Here is a 16,648-nt window from a genome sequence, read left to right as displayed (position 1 = left end):
TGCCGACCAGATGACGCGCAGGCTCCCCCTGGGGCTGTGTCCCTGCTCCAATCCACACAGGATTAGTTTCTATGGAGTGCTGGAGGATGCCTGGTGGCGGCCACCGAGAACACAGAAGCGCAGGCGCAGCCCAGTGTGGGCGCCCCGGTACCCTGGGCCTCAGCTCAAGTGAGCACATGTCCCAACGGCCGGTTTCCATCTAGCTCCAACATCCTCTCTGCCTTCTTGACATAACAGGGTCTCCGGCCAACCTTCCCCAAAGCAAGAGGGGGCTTCTTTCCAGAAAGGTTGAGGGGTGAGCGAACTTCCTCCTGCAGTCACCCTGAGGAAACGTGCTGTCACTGTGAGTCCAGTCTGGAACCCAGGCTGCAGGGCAGCGTCCACCTCATGTGAAAAAAGTAGGGTTCCTGGTGACCAAGAGAGAATGAGCATAGGAAGGAATGAGAGGGGCCGGGTTTTGTGCAAGATTTAATAAAAAACAGACAAAAATAGGAGTGGCTGCTTTCAGCATTTCCCAGGCTGTGAAGGGTTTACCACGGCGGTCGGGTGCGGCTCTAAGCGGTGTCAGTGGATGTGTAAGAGCTGCTGCCCTCGCCCCAAGCCCACGGGGCAGGTGCAGGCTCAGCCCCACCCTGGGCTTCCAGGGCCTCCATGGGCTGCGAGCTGTCAGCATGGGACCCACAGCACAGCCTTGTGGCCCCTCCTGCCCCGCCTGCGCGTGGGGTGAGACAAAGCTAGCTTATCCCAGGCTGTTGGGCCGTAATACTGACAGAGAGCCGGGGCAAGGCGGGGCAGGTTGCAGAAACCAGGGAAAGCTTGGATGAAGACCACAGGGAGTGGAGCGAGCCACCCACAGGCCAGTCTCTCATGCATCCAACCACAGTCAATGCAGACGACACCAAGAACAAGGACGACAATAAAAAAAGTGGACAGGAGTGGCACGGGGGCTGTGGCCAGGAGGTGTGTCCAAGCTGCACAGGGGCAACTAGTCGCGCTCCAGGTCCCGGGACTCAAAGAGCTTCAGGCGATCTTGCACCGTCAGGCCTTCTTTCAGACTCTGGTGGAGAAACAGACAGGCTGTTGGCCTCAGCCCTGCATGGCGCAGGCGGCCGGTGGTGAGGCACGGCGTGGGGCCCCAGGGGGTTAGTGGGTGTGCGAGGAGGGCCACGGCCCCTGAGGAAGTGGTGTTACTGGACGAGAAAGAAAAAGAAACAAGACCAATGCTGAGCTTAGGGCTCTGTCAACAAGCAAGGATGAGACCAGTGGCGCTGCAGAGAAGACCCTGTGGAGAACCAGGAGGCACCTTCTGTGCCCATGTCTGGCCCTGGGAGGCCCCGAGCACGCTCCAGGGTGGACAGCCTCCCCGCTCCCGGGCCTCACGGGCCCTGCTGGTCTCTCTTGGGGCTTGGGGACATGGAGGTCATTCCTGAGCCTTTCAGGACGGAAGCCTGCCTGTGTTCGTGTGGACCTCGGTAAAGGTGAAGGACGTGCAGACCCTCGTGGCACGTGCAGGCTTCCCTGAGCATGAGGCAGGTCTGGGTCCGCTTTCCCTGGGGCCCCAGCTACACCCAGGACAGTGCTGCTCGCCTGTTTTTTAATTCTGCCGCCACCGAGTCAGGAAGGGGATAAGCCCACGCCCCACTGACACGCGCTTTAATGTGCACGAGATCCTCACGTGCTCGCGAGACTCTGCTCCCAAGCATGTCTGCTTCAGGTCAGTGCCACCGTCTACACAGCACCCAGTCTCACCCAGGGGCTGGCCCTGGCACCTGCCACCCACGCAGATTTAGCTGGGACCTTCCTTTTCCCTAAGTGGCAGCAGACCGCCAACTCCCGAGACCCGAGGACAGAGGCCTCCGAGCCCTGTCACAGGCTGGGAGGGGGCCAGTTGCTGCCCACCCAGCACCTCTGTGACTCCATGTGCAGCCGCCCAGACGGGGCTCCCCTTGAGGAGCCTGGACATGTCCCGTCTGCTTTCAGTCCCCGAGAAGCCCGGCTGTTCTTAAGACGAGGAGCTGCTGACCCAGCGGGGCCAAGCCCTCCCGTCCCTGAGGGAGGCAGGTACAGAGAGCGCCCACAGGAAAGGCAGACATCCACAGAGCAGACCCTGGTTCAGAAAGCCCTGGGGACACGGTTAGTTTCTGGGTGACTTAATTCCTGTCTCCCCGCCGGGGGTGGGGGTGTTACAAACACATCAGGACAGAGGGCCACACGGGACCCGTGTGGCTGGCTGGCTGTTGACAGCACGTCATAGGCCCAGTGCCATGGCCAGTGGTGTCCCTGAGGAGGACAGCAAGGGCCCAGCTTCTCCCTGGGCCAGCAAGAACGCTGTTCTTATGTCGAAAACTTGCCAAGCCAAACCTACTCAAATGTGACTCTACGTAACCCTGTCCCTGAGCTTCCCCCAACTCACTTGGTCCAGCCTCGCCGAGAGCCCCAGACAGACCCGCCCTTACTTCCTGCCGTTGCCTTCACCAGCGAGCAAGGCCTTGTGAACAGAGATCTGGCCCTTTGTCCAGAGCCCAAACTCCTTTTCTTGCTGTACTACTTTTAGGATCTTAGTTCCCGACCAGGGACTGAACCTGAGTCCTGGCACTGAGAGTGCCAAGTCCTAACCATTGGATTGCCGGGCAAGTCCTGCAAAGTACTTTATTTCTCCTGGCATGTAGTCCACCTGAGGAGGCGGGCTTGCTGGATCAAGGCTTCCCTGAGGGGCCTGTCGTTTACAGGCACCGGCAGAAGGCCCACAGCACCCACGGTGAACCTGTAGCAAAGACAGGCCAGCCTCAGACAAGGAAGTAAGACTCATCAATAAGAAAACCAGAAACCAAAGCAGCAGCCTGGGTTTGCTGAACAGAACTTCTGATCATGAACCACATCTGGTGGGAAGCGGCTCAGGACGATAAGGAACAGAGTGGGCTGAGGACAGACCGCTGGGCTCAGCTCCTCCCGAGGCAGCCCCTGCAGCCTGGCAAGCTGGCACCTGCTGTCTGGCCCCGAGGCTCCGTCAGCATCCCCGCTGCCCTCAGCTTCCTCACTGGGGCATCAACAAGCTCAGCTCAGCCGAGCTGGTGAACCCGCTCAGGAGTGACCCGGGCCCTGGACACCCGGCCCTGTGGGAGCCAGGAGTGTCCAGGCGAAGTGCTGGAGTCAGGCAGCCAGTGCTCAGCCCGTGCCTCCTGTCTCTGAGGTGCCTGGGTCCTCTGGGCTGGAAAACACTCAGCCCCTAGCGCCTGTGGTCCCCTTGCTCTGCTGAGCATCTGCCAAGCTATAGGCATGAGGCATCAGCCCCCTTGGCCTGTTAATCCTGGGGGTGGGGAGTGGGAACTACTTCAGCGATGGGAGGTTCTTGTCAAGCTTGCCTCCTGACAGAGGGAAGCAGTGTCCCAAGAGAAAGTAAGCACACACCATTCAACACGCAGGATGAAGGGCTGACAACGCCTGTGCCCCCCAGGATGTGGCTCTGGGCAGCCCGCCAGGCTGGGGGAGCACCCCTCTGTTAAGAGGTTACAGTTAACTCCCCGGAAGAGGTTAAGAAACTTCACATGGATCCTGTCTGTGCTGCTGAGCAGGAGGAACAAGAGTGACGGGAAAACGAGCTCCCGTGGAGGAGTGAGCAGTGCATGCAGGCAGCGCTCCTCGCGGGCAGCAGGCGAGTGGCGTGAGAGGAGGTTTACCTACACGACAGGGGGGCCGGGAAGCGGGTCGTTTCAGTTATCCCATGAGACCTGCTCAATTACGGACTGTCAGGGGAAGAGCAAAAACAAGACACACACACAGTAAATCCTAAGTGCAACAAGCTGGGCACCCCACCCTCCGCCCACCTTCCCGAGGGGTGCGCAGGGGGCAGGGGTCCATGTGGAGGAAATTGAGCGGACGGCGTCAGTGCGAACTGCAGACATTCGAGGAGCAGTCCCGATGGCAGGACGGCCCCCAGGAGCCCTGCCGTCACCGAGGAAACAGTCCTGCTGCTGTGCAAGGGGCACTTGGCCTGAAGCCCCAGCACTGACCTAGTGGGATGTGCATGACTCGAGGCACCCTGGGGACCCTCCGTGCAGCCCCTGGTGGGCTCTGCACACCCAGGGAAGGCCCCCAGACTCACCTTGGACCTGAGGCCTCTGAGCTGCCGGCCGACACATGACCTGTCTGTCTTCAGGAAATCAGGGTTGCTCTTGGACTTCATGATGTCTGAGAAGATGAAGAGGGCACACGGTGCTAGTTTTGTAAAACCCCCAGGACACACAAGTCTGAGGGCTTCCCAGCTTAGCATCGTCACCCACGTGACATCTCCATCACAAACCAGGGGAATGCCAAGCCCGTAACCATAAGTCATAAGATCCTCAGAACAAGGCTCAGGGAGGCGTGGAGGATGGCTGCGGCCCCGCTGCTGCTGGGCCCCTGCTGCCTGCCCTCCCAAGACCCCAGGCTCTAGCTTCCTGTACTGAAGGCTCGCTCCCCCTCTCTTGTGAAGAGCTGCATGGTGACTAGCGGGCCAGCCCCCCGACTGTGGAAGCTGAGCCAGCTCTGTGCTCCTGTGTGAAATGCCAGGTCACAGGATGCATGTGCTTCTGGGTAACCCAAAGTCCTCTGGCCCCCAGACTCCTCTGAAGCAGCCGGTGTTACATCTGAGCTGAACTTTGCTGCCTGTGGCCTGCCTGCTTTTGGGAGTCCGTCAGGAAAACGAGAAACATGGCCTGCTGTCGTGAACATGTGTACCGAAGAGTGCCCCTTGTGAGCTGGCACCCGCCATGCCCTGCCCATGCAGCCAGGGAGAGAGTCTGACACAGAGAGGGCTCCTCTGCTGGATCAAGGGCAAGCACCCCGACCACCCAATTTCGAGAGAGAGAATCCAGAGCTGCATGACTTACCGTATCCGGACACAGGTGGGTTCTCCGGGGACTTCTCACCCAGTGCTTCCGTGGCGGCTTTCAGCTGCTCCTTCAACCTGCTGACGTCACAGTCGGCCTTCGCCCTCACAATGCTGAGTTCTGTGTAGATATCTTTGTACTTGTCACTGGCGTACTTCTTATCCTTGGGGACAAAAGGACAGCAGAGAGTGGTTACAGACAGGCTGGACTAGGGATGCCTCCAGAAGCAGAGGAAGCAGGTTGACCACACCTTGCAGAGGCAGAAACCAGACACAAAGTACAACAGGCATGGCAGGGCCCCGGCTCTGAGCAGGCTGGTGCTGCCTTGACCCCGAGGGCACCTCTGCGCTTCAGGCTGGAAACCCCGGTCTTGGCCACCCCAAGCGAGTCCGCCTCCAGGAGCACCCGCAGGAAATGGCCGTGCGCTGGGGCCCTGGGCCCCGCCAGGCGGGGGCAGGACTGCCCTCCCTCATGTCCGCTGCCCCGCCCGAGGGCCACCGTCCAGAACACTCGTGACGGTGAACGCACTTGAGCCTCTGTGTGTGATCTCGACCCACGTGGCCCCACCCTCCAGGCCCTCATGGGACGTGCATTACCCGCAAAGCTGTCTGTAACTCGTCCTTGAGGGAGCTGATCTCCTGTTTCAGGTACTGAATTTCTGATTCCTTGACCCTTAACAAGACCTAGAGAGAGAAACAAGGGAGCTGCAGTGTCACGCAGCTGCTCAGTGTTCCGTTTTGGAGGTCAGCACTTGTGATGTGGTGGAAACCAGGGAGAGGGGCAAGGGAGTGAGGATGGGTTAAATGTAAAGGTCCCTGGGGCCTCGAGAGGTCCCATGCTGTCTGGTGGCTGACTGTTCTCTGTGTCCTGGCGTGACTTGGGTTTTCCCGTAAGCTGGGGCCACCCCTGGTCCCATGTGCGACTCGTGTGCCGCAAGCTGGTGAAGGGCCTGGCTCTGAGCCATACCTCTAACTCGTAGGCGTCCTTGCCCTGTGTGAGGGGCGAACCAGCGGCCTCGCCACCGGCGTCCCCAGTCAGCAGTGTCCGTAGCCGTGAGATTTCTGCAGCCAGGCGGTTGTTCAGCTCCTGGAGACAGCGACACAACCACAAGGTGCTCTCAGAGCTGCCTAGGGCTGTGGTCACGGTGCAGCCAGGCGTCTGAGTTAGCATGTGAGCTGTGACACCTGTGCAGAAGCCGTGTGCACGGGCCAGAGGTTTCCATGGAGCTGCCCCGGCAGGAGCCGCGCTCCCAGCTTGTCACCGCAGCCGGCGCTGAGCAGCTCCGTGTCCCCATATCTGCAGGATTGGGGACTTTCGCTGCCCTCAGCGCTCACTTCGTGTTCCTTCTCTCCAGCTGACAGGCGGTCACTTTGGGCCACTGCAGTGACCAGGTGAACAGCTGCGGGCCCAGGGTCTCGAGCCAGGGCCAGGCTGACAGGCCTGTCTGCTCGGTGCCTCGGGAGGATGAGTGGTCCAGTGCACACAGAGCAGCTGTCTTCAGACTAGACCTACCTTGAGCTGTTCCATCAGCAAATATTTGAAGTGTGCCCCAGTTTTCTAAGCAGCAGGCATGTTTTAAGAGAATAATCTGACAAAATCCCATGTGAGCACTGTATGGTCTTGACTGGGAGGTGTTTTAAACACGGTCCCAGCCTTGGGGATGGAGCCCTGGGCCCCAACCACACAGTGACGAGAAACAGAGCTCGAGGCTAGCAGCCGGCAGCGGCGGTGACTTCTGCCCACACCCTGGTGAAGCCGGACATTGGGTGGTGCCTGCAGAGCGGGGCCCCCCGTGAGGCTCACCTGGTTGTGGGCGTTGAGCTCCTGGTTCTCGCGCTGGCACTGCCGTAGGGCCTGCCGCTCGGCCTCCAGAGCCTGGGCCAGGTGGGCGTTCTCCAGGCACTTCTGCGAGTACTGCTCTGAGAGGACCTCCAGCTCACGCTGCACGGACTGCAGCTCCTCCCTGGGGAGAGGGCACCGCTCACTCCTCTGGCCACGCCCTGGGCCCAGCGTCCCCTTCACAAACTCAAGGACAATGGGACACCACCAGGCCGGGCAGCCACGAGAGCCCGTGCCCCGTCACAGCTGCAGGTGTGCGCCCAGCCTAGTGGCTCCGTCCATCCCCCAGTAGTCTGAACTCCTCCCCTGGGGTTCGGGGTTGGGAGAGCCTCACCCTCACACCCAAAACGCGCTGTTTCAGACATTCAGAGGTCAGAACTGGGCCATTTCTGGCACTGGGTGACAGCCTACACCAGCTCTACACAGATTTGGAAACCAAGGCCAAGAGGCTATAGACCCCTCCAGCTGAGGTGAGCTGCTGCCGCCGCCCGCCCACCTCTGCCGTGAATGTGGCCCCCCTGAAGGCGGCTCTGCATGGCCTGCGGTGGCCGAGGGGAAAGCTCCCGGGGTGCTGGTTCCCCTGACGGCACAGCTCAAGAGCAGCTGTGGGGTGGACACACCTCCCCCTGCTGTCTCGGCAGACAGCACTGCAGTGAGCGCTGTTTGAAGACGTGGGGGTTGTGGCCGCATCTGCACTCCCACCCCCCAGCTTCTGAAGCAGCGGCAGCTGACGGAGAGAAGGGATCCAGGGTTCTCCCAGGTGGGTCCTTAAGATATGACTGTTTAAGACCTCTTCTGCTGCATCTTACTTTCTCTGTTTTACTGATTGGCTTCTGTTCAGCTCAGTAATGGGACCACTTGGGCCGTGAGAGCAGTGCTGGGCCAGGGTGGTGTGGGGCGCCTTGAACAGGAGGCTCCGAGGGGGCTCAGTGCCTTGGGCCTCCACCCGCGCTGCCGGGACCCACGTCTCAGAGGCTTGTACAAAGACAGGCGGAAGGCACAGCCCGCCCAGCCAGCTGGCCCAACTCACAGGTACTGTCGCCGCAGGGCCTCGACGTCTGCGTTGACGCTGCTGATCTGGGACCGCTGGCTCTTCTCCAGCTCCCGCTCCATCTCCTCACGGTGGGCGTTCTTCATGGCTTCGATAGCTGTGGACAGGACGTGGCCCTTAGTACCGAGAGGCTTGGGGCGAGACCAACAGGAAGGGGATATCCCGCACTGCTGAGGCTTGGCCTGTTGGCAGTTGGGCCAGGAGGATTCCCCGGGAACTCCCCGACAAAAGGGATCGGGTAGGGTTGGGTTTTAATATTAAATAAAAAAAAAAACTGATTCCATAAACGTCCAATATAATATAGAACAAGCAGACTTTCGGGTTGGCCTGTCTTCTCTCTCAGTGCTAAGACCCAAAGCTGCTGTGGAACACAAAGGAGGGAACGCCAGCCGAGGCCCATTGCTTGGTGCTGACGCTCCAGGCTCTGACGGACCAAGGCCCTGCAGAAGTGTCCACTCTCAGAGAAGTACCAACAGAGGCTGACAAGACGAAGACAGCCCCTCTGATGCACAGATGAGACTGGCTTGGGGCTCATGAGCTCCCGAAGGGCTCCTTAAGCCAGCCGTCCCCCTGGAGAAGTGTTAGAGCTGGTGCCCAGCTTGGGGAGAGCGACTCCCACCTGAGATGGTGGCTGCAGTCTCCTCAGCCAGGAGGCGGTCCTTCTCCTCTCGCAGTTTCTCCAGCTCCCGCTGGTGCTGCCTCTGCAGGTCCTCGATCTTCTTCTGGTGCGTCTCTTCCATGGCTGCAAACCCCCGCTCGCACGTGGCCTGAAAGGTGCACAAGGGGCTTTACCCACTTCCCTTCAGCTCCCTGGGCAAACTGTGACCGAGAGGACCACAGCCCCACCCCGCCTGGCCCCCGGGCGGGAAGCTGCTCTCTGGAGTGGAGCCCGGCACCAACTCACTCCCAGTTAGAAAAGGGTGTTCACCCGGTGAGTCCTGCCTGATTCCTGTGGTTGAGTTCCATTTCTCTGCAAAGAGCTGGTACTGTGGGCAGGAGGAGGCTGCCGTGGAATTAAAAACAGCCCACCCGGGCCCTTTATGGAGTGACTGGCAGGTAAGCCTGACAGGAAGACAGACAGCATGGGAAGAGGCTGGCATGCCTGGTCTGAGTTAACCACTGACATGCTCAGAACCGCCATACCCTGGGCGTTGGGCACAGTTGTGAACAGAGATGAGTCTTGGTCAGCTGCTAGGAGCTGAGAGACCCTGTGAATGACAGTGACCCAGAACATGGAGCCGGGGGCCCAGCCCTGCCACTGCCCAGCTGGCCACTCTGAGATGGTCACTGAACTTCTCAGGCATGCGCTGAAAGAATCAGATTAGGGTGTGGGACATTTCCTTTTCCTTGTGAAGGAGTACAAAGAGGGGTGCTAATTACCAGGTGCCTCTGCTCATTGCATCGAGGTCACAGCAGAACTGCTCACCGGCCTGGTCTGAGCCTTGCTCCAGCCTGGCTTGGTTTATGACCTGGATGTGGGCTTGGGGAGCTAAGAAGTGGTCCGACTACCCCCACACCCACCCTGTATCCCCCAGGCCTGGCGTATCAGGTTAGTCTCCTGCACGGGGTGGGTGAGTGTGCCTGTGGCCGTCAGGGCTGGTCTGTGCAGCTCTTTTGTGGATGGAGGCACACTGGGACCTCTCTAAAAGAGAGGGCTTCGCTCAGTAGGCGCAGGAACCGTGCTGCTCGGTTCTCTTTCAGAGTTGCAAGAACGTGGCCACGTCACCTCTGATGTAAATCTGGGGGATCTTCTTGTGCCTGGATCCAGGAAGGATACCAGGAACCCAGTCTGTGTCTGGGCACCTGTCTGACTCCCACAGGAGCAGACAGACCTTTCTGGACTCCGCAGTCAGCATTTTCACACTCAGGGTCTGCACTTCCCTGGGACAGACCTGCTGTCCACCACTCACTGGGCATTCCTCCTCACAGTGGCTTCCAGATGGAGCCCCCGTCTCTTCTTTGCAGCTCTCACACCCCTGGACACCTGGAGAGTCCCAGAGCTGCCCTCCCACATGCTTTGGTTCAGTATGGCCTCTGGGTCAAAACAGGGGGGAGGGTCTAAGTCATAGTTTGATGGGAATGTTTTAGAGTATTTCAAGATAAGGGTCAGAACTCTTCTTACAGCAACACTCAGGTACTTCCTTGGAGAGCATATGTTAATCTGTAAACACAATTCTAACTTTTAAGACAGTGAACCCTGGGGTCAATTGGTTCCTCGATGACTACTGTGCAGAGGTGCCAGAAAAGGCACCAGCTTGCAGCTATCAGGAGAGGGACCAAGACCCCAGTCTCCCTCAAGTGACTGTTGTCAGCCCGGCACCCAGGAGAGCAGTTTGGTTGTAATTTCTGTGTCTCACAGGACCCAACGAGAACAGACTCAGGACAGAGAATGCTACCCAAGTCCTCAGCCTGGCCTACATCCCCTCAGGGGCCCAGCATGCACCCACATCAGCACAGGGGCTTCTTCCCTCCTGACTTCAGGCTGACTGCGCAGACCCTGAGTGTCAGGGGAAGCAGCTGGGATGTTACTTTCAAACCCAGGCTGGTGTGCCCTGACCGCACGGGACCGTGCAGCACTTTCCATCAAACCTTGAAACCTCCTGGGATTCAGAACGGCTTTCAAAAGGTTTGGACTGAGTTGGGAAAAGGCAGTGGATATACAGCCTGGCAGGTGCCAAAGTGTCTGCTAATGCCGAAGTGCTTATCACAGCAACACAGAGCCACCTCAGCACTGGACGTGGTGCCGGCTAGAGGAGGGGGACATGTGAGGAGCCTGGTGTTTACTGCATTCGTGTGGTAAGAAGCCCAAGAGCAGGCAGCCCAAAGCCCAGGCAGCTCCACACAGCTGAATGCTCCAGGGCCAGGAACGTCACCTGGACAGGCCAGGGCCATGGCGTCCTGCCCACCAATGGGGGTGTGAAACAGGATGGATGTGTTAACCTTGTGGAGAACGGAAGGCTGCCATCTCCTTGAGAGAACAACCATTCCCGCACAAGGCTCCCCACTGGATGCGGCCCCTGGGGGGGTGGAGGTGGGAAGTGGCCCTTGACACTGTGTAGCAAACACCCCTGTCCTTTGACAAGCCCGACTTTCAGCTCCCAGGACAGTTAGAAGGAGAGGAACCTTGCCAAGTCCAGGTCTGCATGGCCTGGAGGTGAGGGGGGGCCCCCACCGGGCTCTGCTGGGACCCCCTACGTCCACAGGCAGTTGAGGGGGAACAGCGCCTTTGGAGCTGAGAACCCCGTCCCAGCTGCACCCTGACCGCTCCGCGCTGAGACCTTGAGGCTCTCCAAGTCCCTCTGGCGCTCCTCCTGCAGGGAGGCCACGCCACCCGCCGGGTCCTGATGCTCCAGCTCCTCCCGCAGGACGTCCACTTGCGCTTCCAGCTCCCGGACGCGCTCCCTCAGCCCCGCCACGGACTCGGCCTCGCCCTTGGCCGGTGAGCCGCAAGGGGGGTGGCCCTGGTAGTGGCAAAGAGTCTCCTGCAGGCACCGCAGGGTCTGCGAATAGTGCTCCTGGAGGGCCCGCAGCTCCTCCTCATGGATGGTCTGGAGCTCCCGGACCTTGAGCTGGAACCTGGCCTCCAGGGCCTGAACCTGCTCCACAGGCCGCCCCCCCAGGTCCTGCTCGGCCCTGGCCCCGGCGTCAGGCTGGCCCCGGACCCCGCCACATGCGGCCTGCAGCAGGCCCTCCACTTGGACCACCTCCTCCTTGGACCGCTCTGGTGGGGTAGCCAGGCTCGCACAGTGCTCGCCATGCACCAACTCCAGATGCCTCTGCTGCTGGTCCAGCTGGGCGACCTTGGTCTGGAGCTCCACATTCTCCCTTTGGGTGAAGGCGATCTCGTCCAAGTACTCGCCCTTCTGCTTGCGGAGAAGCTCGGACTCCCCCTGCAGGGCCCCCAAGGCCTGCTCATGCCCCTGGTAGGGGGCCCCCTGGCCCAGCCAGGACTCTTTGTAGCCCCGGAGCTCATTCTCATACTCAAGCCGGATCCTGCAGGCTGCGTAACACACCTGAGCCTGAAGAATCGCATCCTGAACTAATAAAGAAGAATACTGGCCAAGGCCTCCCAGACAAGCACGGCGCGAGAGATGCTGGGATGCCTGCAGGAGCTTCCGACAGTCCCCGAGTGCCTCCACAGAGGGAAGCGAGGTTAGGGAGGCAGAAATCTCCCCCAGGAGACTGGCCTTATCTTTCAGCTGCAGGGCAAGCTCCTCCTGAATAGCAGCTAAGACTCCAGAACTCTGGCTGGACAAGGGACAAGCCAGGGAGCCGGCTGGGTCCTGATGACTTGGTGCTTCTACCGGCGGGTGCCCGGCCCAGGACACCTGGTCACCGTCTCTGGTGCCCAGTGGAAGCTGCAGGGCTTCCGAGACCTGCTGCATCACCCTCTCAAAGGCAGGGGTCCGGTAGGCCCCCAGGACCTCCTGCAGCATGCACTTGTGCTGCTGCAGGGCCGCCTGTGTCCCCTGGAGGGTCTCCTGGACGCTCCGGAGCCTGCGGTGCAGGGACTCCCTCATCGAGCACGCGGCGAGACTGAGCTCAGCCCTGACCCATGTGGCGTCCGCCAGGGCAGGGGCTGGGGCTGGCTGGGCACCCGGCTGCCTGCCTCCCAAGGCGCTGGCTGCCTCTCCGCCCAGTGTCTCCAGGTGCCGGCTCAGGGACTCGACCTGGCTCCAGAACTCTCCATCCACCAGCACCTTCTTGGCCCAGGCATCTGCTGGGGCCCCCGGACAGACCACAGCACTTTCAGACTCCAGCCGCCACCGATCTGACTGAGAGATCTCCAGGAAGACTTGCGACACGTCCAACGTTGTGTTCCGTAGCGAGTCTGCAATCTGGTCTATGAGGGCGGCTTCCAGAGCTATCTGCTCAGAGAGAAGCTGCAGCTGCTCCTGCTCGCTCAGCGTCAGCATGTGTGGCAGCTGCTGGGATGGCGCCTTCTCCTCCTCCAAGAAGCCTGTTTCCCCCGTGGAAGCTGGCTGGGGACGCAGGGCCTGGACAGCACCCACAAGCAGGCTCTCCAGACCAGCCAAGGGCCCCGCTCCTGCGTCCCCTGGCAGGGACTGCAGCTGTTCTCGACAGCTCTCCAGGCAAGCCAGGGCCTGGCTGTTTTTCACCTGGAAGTCGCTGAGCTCCCCGACATGGCTCTCGACCACCTCCGCCCTGGCCTGTCTCTCCTGCTCCAGCTGGGCGGCCAGCGCGGTGACCTGGAGCAGGCTGGCTCGGAGCTGCTCGCAGAGCCGCGCCTCGGTGCTAGCCCACTGCTGGTGTAGCACAAGCAGCGCTTCCTGGCTCTGGCCCTGCTGGCTCTCCAGCCTCGCTGTCACGCCTTTGAGCTTCTCCTCGGTGACGTAGAGCTTGGTCTCCAGGGAGTGGATGATGGACAGGTAAGCGTCCGGGTCACTGGGCATGGGGAGTGAGCTGGGGGTAGCCTCCGATGACATACTTTCCTCCGAGGGTGAGCGCTCCTGACTGGTGTCTGAGGACACACTGCTGGCTCCGGTCTTCTCGCACCCGTCAGGGTGGGTGTACTTCTGACACTGGATTGTGGAGAATCGGATTCTTTGCCTCTTAATGCCAGGTGCCCCCTGGTCAGGTTTTGAGGACACTTCCGACCTCAGGGGCACCGTGCTCTCGTCTCTGCTGGGGCTGCTGTCCCCCAGCTCCTCCTCTCCTGGGGCCACGTCCTCCAGCCCCGAGCAGGGCAGGCCCGGAGGCATGCCGGCAGTCTGGCACTGAAGGCCCACACAAGTAAGGCTGTCCTCGGCATCCTCCAAAGACTCTGTGGCCACTCGCTGTTCGATCTCTCCCTCTGCCTGGAGCTTCCCGTCTGCCTCATCTAGGCTGCTCCCCAGGGTGGATGGCCCCAGCACAGCCTGCTGCAGGCCCCGCCCCTCCCTCTCCAGCGCCTTCTCGTGTGCGTCCTGCAGGCGCCGCAGCTCCTCCTCCTTCTCTTGGAGCCGCGTGTGCGCGCCCTGGAGCTGGCCGGCCACCCTCCTGAAGGAGTGCTCCAGGCTCTGGTAGTCAGCCTCCCTTCCCCTCAGCTTCTCCTGCAGCGCAGCTACATCCCCATCGGACAGGGTGACACGGCCCAGCAGCTCTTGGAAGCGCTGTTGCGTCAGGTCGCGCTCATCGCGCAGGCTCTGCACATGCTCGGCAAGCTTCTGGATGCTGGCCTCCTTCATCTCCAGCTGCTCCTCCAGCCGCTGCACCGCCTCGCTGCCCTCGGACCCGGGGCTCAGCTTCTCCTCCTGCAGCGCCTCCACCCGGTGCTCGTGCTCCTGCAGCCGCCCCTCGAAGGCGCGGGCCCTGTCCTCTGCTTCCGCCAGGCTCCGCAGTAGCTCCTGCTTCTCCCGCTCGCAGCTCCCCAGCAGCAGCTCATAGTTCCTCTGCAGTTTCTCCTCCATCAGCCTCTGGGCCCGCTCGCTGGCGCCCAGCTGCTGGCTGAGGTCGGCGATGCGCTCCTGCAACTGCTGTACCTCCTTGTGCCGGTCCCGCTGCAGCGCCTGCTGCCGTTCCAGGTCCCGCAGCTCCTGAGTCCTCCCCAGCAGCAGGGCCTCTGCGCTCTGGAGCTTTCGCTCGCTGGTGCGCAGCTGGGCGCTGAGCGCGGCCTCGCTCTGCTGCCACTCCTCCAGCTGCTCGCGCACCTTGTCCTTCTCCAGCTTCAGCTCGCCCTGGAGCTTGGCCAGCGCCTGCTCCTTGAGGGCAAGCTCGGCGGCAGCGTTGCCCAGCCGCACCTGGAGGCTCCGAATCTCGGCCTCGTGATGCCGGATCGCATCCTTGGCCTCCCCGTAGCTGCGCTTCAGGGCCTGAATCTGCCGTGTGATGAGCTCCTGGCGCTGGCACTGGGCCTCCAGCTCGCCGTGCAGATCCTGGTTGACTCTGTGGAGCCTCTGCCAGGTGCCGGACGGGGAGGTGGCCACTTCGGTCTTAAAAAAACCGATGAAACACGTGTTAGTAACACTCGGCCTCCCAGTTCTGAGTGTCACACCTCTGGCCAGGGTCAACCACAGAAAGGCTCCTTTGTGGGTCTGTCTTTTATCCTTTGCAATTTTTTTTCCCCATTTAAAAAAAACTAACAAATCATCTCAATTTTTTGGTAAGCAGCTGTTTCCAGATAAACAGAAAACATGAACAGTAACATCAAAACAGCTCTAACTGCAAAGCCTCTAGGAGAAATAAACCAAACAAAACTGAATAATGGAGCAGAGTGGTAAGCAAACGAAGACTGCGGGACGAGAGACTCTGGCAGGAGGCGGGGGCGGGAACAGAGCATCATTTGTTTTGCAAAACAAAAGGCACATGGCTCTAGACCACAAACCCCACAAGAGCGCAGCACCCGACACGTTGCCCCTTCCTCCTGGGACAGGAGAAGGAAGGGCGGCACCGCTGGTGGACGTCAGTGAGGTGACATCCGAGACACTCGTGTGGGAGGTGGCGCCCGTCCTCCACAGTGACAGGAAGAACTAACCTCTACCTGCAAGAAGACAAAACGAGGGGGAACGGAAACCATGGAGTAAAACGTGAGAGTTAACAAAACAAACAAACCTTTGTGGAGTTCAAAATAACAAAGTGAAGCGTGCAGAAAATAAAACAGTTGAAACGAAACTCCTCAAACTGAAAGGCATGCAAAATACACAGAACTAACTAACGGAGGAAAAAACAAGAACACGAAGGGAGTGAGAACAGCTCAGCCTGAGAACTGGCCTGCCCATGGCTCCCTGGAGGTATGCTGGCGGGGAAGCCACAGGTGTGACACTCAGTTACGTAAGTTAAAAGACAGTCCACGGCCACACGTGCCAGCTCCTCCTCCCGGCTGGCAGCACGGCGCCCACCCGCCACCATGACCGTCCTCACCCGTAACCCCAGAGGCCCTCCTCGCTCACCCAGCCTTGAGATCATAAGCACAGTGAAAGCAGAGGAGGTTAAGAGTAACCGCCCTATGACCTGGCAGGGAAGTATTAACATGTCTGGCCTGGGGGCAGGCTCATGCAACCATCCGGGTCAGACACAGGTGGGTTCTGAGGTTAGCAATGTGCAAAATCTGCTGCCAGTATCTTCTCGGCCTGATGTCGGCAGGCAGCCCAACTGGGGTTTTAAAAGGTGCTCCCCAAACCTGCAGGATCTCTGCACAGATGTCCCAGAAAGTCCTGGAGTGACATGTGCAGGAAAGAGGGGTGCCCCCACACCAGGTCCCAGGGCCTCAGGGTCTGAACTGGGCATGGCAACAACTATGGCTGAAGGCTGGGAGGAGGGCCCAGGGCACATGGGGCACCTCGGGCTGAGGCCAAAGCCGGGGAAAAGCAAAGCAGAAAAAACGTCCACCAGAGGGTGTTGCAGAGGGGGCAGGAAGACAGACTGCCCCGAAGGTCCACCGGACCAAGGAAACCATTGTGCTGCAGTCTGCAAATGCAGAGACGTATCACAGCGACTCAGGCCTGGAGAGTTGGGGGGCCCTCTGGGACCGTGTCTTGGTCTACACAGACAAGGAACCTGGTGCTGGGGGACAGGGTGCAGGATCTGGCGCCCTCAGCTTTGGATGACGAGACTCACGTTCTCAGTCCCACCATCCTGCTTTGCTCTTCCTGGAGCTCATCTGTTACCTCTCCCCACCACATATTTGCTCAGGGGGCAGCGGAGTGCTGTACCCCAGAACTGGAGTAGGGCCTGGAGCACTGCAGGACTCGCAGCTCACATCAGCCTGCCCTGCCCAGATGCCCTCCTGCCTGGTGAGACACCTGCAGCTCCCTGAGACCACCTGGCGACTGGCACTCTGACACAGAGACACCTGCGGGAGACGATGGGTCTGGACTCTTGGCTCGGGACTGGGCAGCCATGTTTCCCCCTCAAACCTCAGGCTCGGCAGAAAGTAAGAAGTGGGGCTGCC

The 16,648-nt window shown here is 60.3% G+C and overlaps 1 protein-coding gene across 9 annotated transcripts in view; it reads right to left on the bottom strand.

Moving 5' to 3' along the window:
- Nucleotides 1-455: 455 nt before the first annotated feature.
- MPRIP (myosin phosphatase Rho interacting protein) overlaps nucleotides 456-16,648 on the bottom strand; it is an 89,285-nt gene continuing 73,092 nt past the window's right edge. For 5 of the 9 annotated variants that reach the window (XM_055576285.1, XM_055576281.1, XM_055576280.1 and 2 more), the window contains 9 exons: nucleotides 11,037-14,690; nucleotides 8,378-8,525; nucleotides 7,738-7,855; nucleotides 6,672-6,831; nucleotides 5,835-5,954; nucleotides 5,465-5,551; nucleotides 4,869-5,031; nucleotides 4,103-4,188; nucleotides 456-1,057 (listed from right to left, as the gene is read on the bottom strand). In XM_055576285.1, coding sequence (XP_055432260.1) covers nucleotides 986-1,057; nucleotides 4,103-4,188; nucleotides 4,869-5,031; nucleotides 5,465-5,551; nucleotides 5,835-5,954; nucleotides 6,672-6,831; nucleotides 7,738-7,855; nucleotides 8,378-8,525; nucleotides 11,037-14,690 — 4,608 coding nt within the window. In that variant the 3' untranslated portion in view covers nucleotides 456-985. Of the gene's footprint in view, nucleotides 1,058-3,677; nucleotides 3,744-4,102; nucleotides 4,189-4,868; nucleotides 5,032-5,464; nucleotides 5,552-5,834; nucleotides 5,955-6,671; nucleotides 6,832-7,737; nucleotides 7,856-8,377; nucleotides 8,526-11,036; nucleotides 14,691-16,648 lie in introns of all 9 variants that reach the window. The other 4 variants (XM_055576284.1, XM_055576283.1, XM_055576289.1 and 1 more) reach the window with 4 other exon arrangements.

This window comes from Bubalus kerabau, chromosome 4 (assembly GCF_029407905.1).
Source record: "Bubalus kerabau isolate K-KA32 ecotype Philippines breed swamp buffalo chromosome 4, PCC_UOA_SB_1v2, whole genome shotgun sequence".
Taxonomy (NCBI): Eukaryota; Metazoa; Chordata; class Mammalia; order Artiodactyla; family Bovidae; genus Bubalus; species Bubalus kerabau.
Note: the sequence above shows the minus strand (reverse complement) of the source record. Positions and strands in the feature narration are given on the sequence as shown.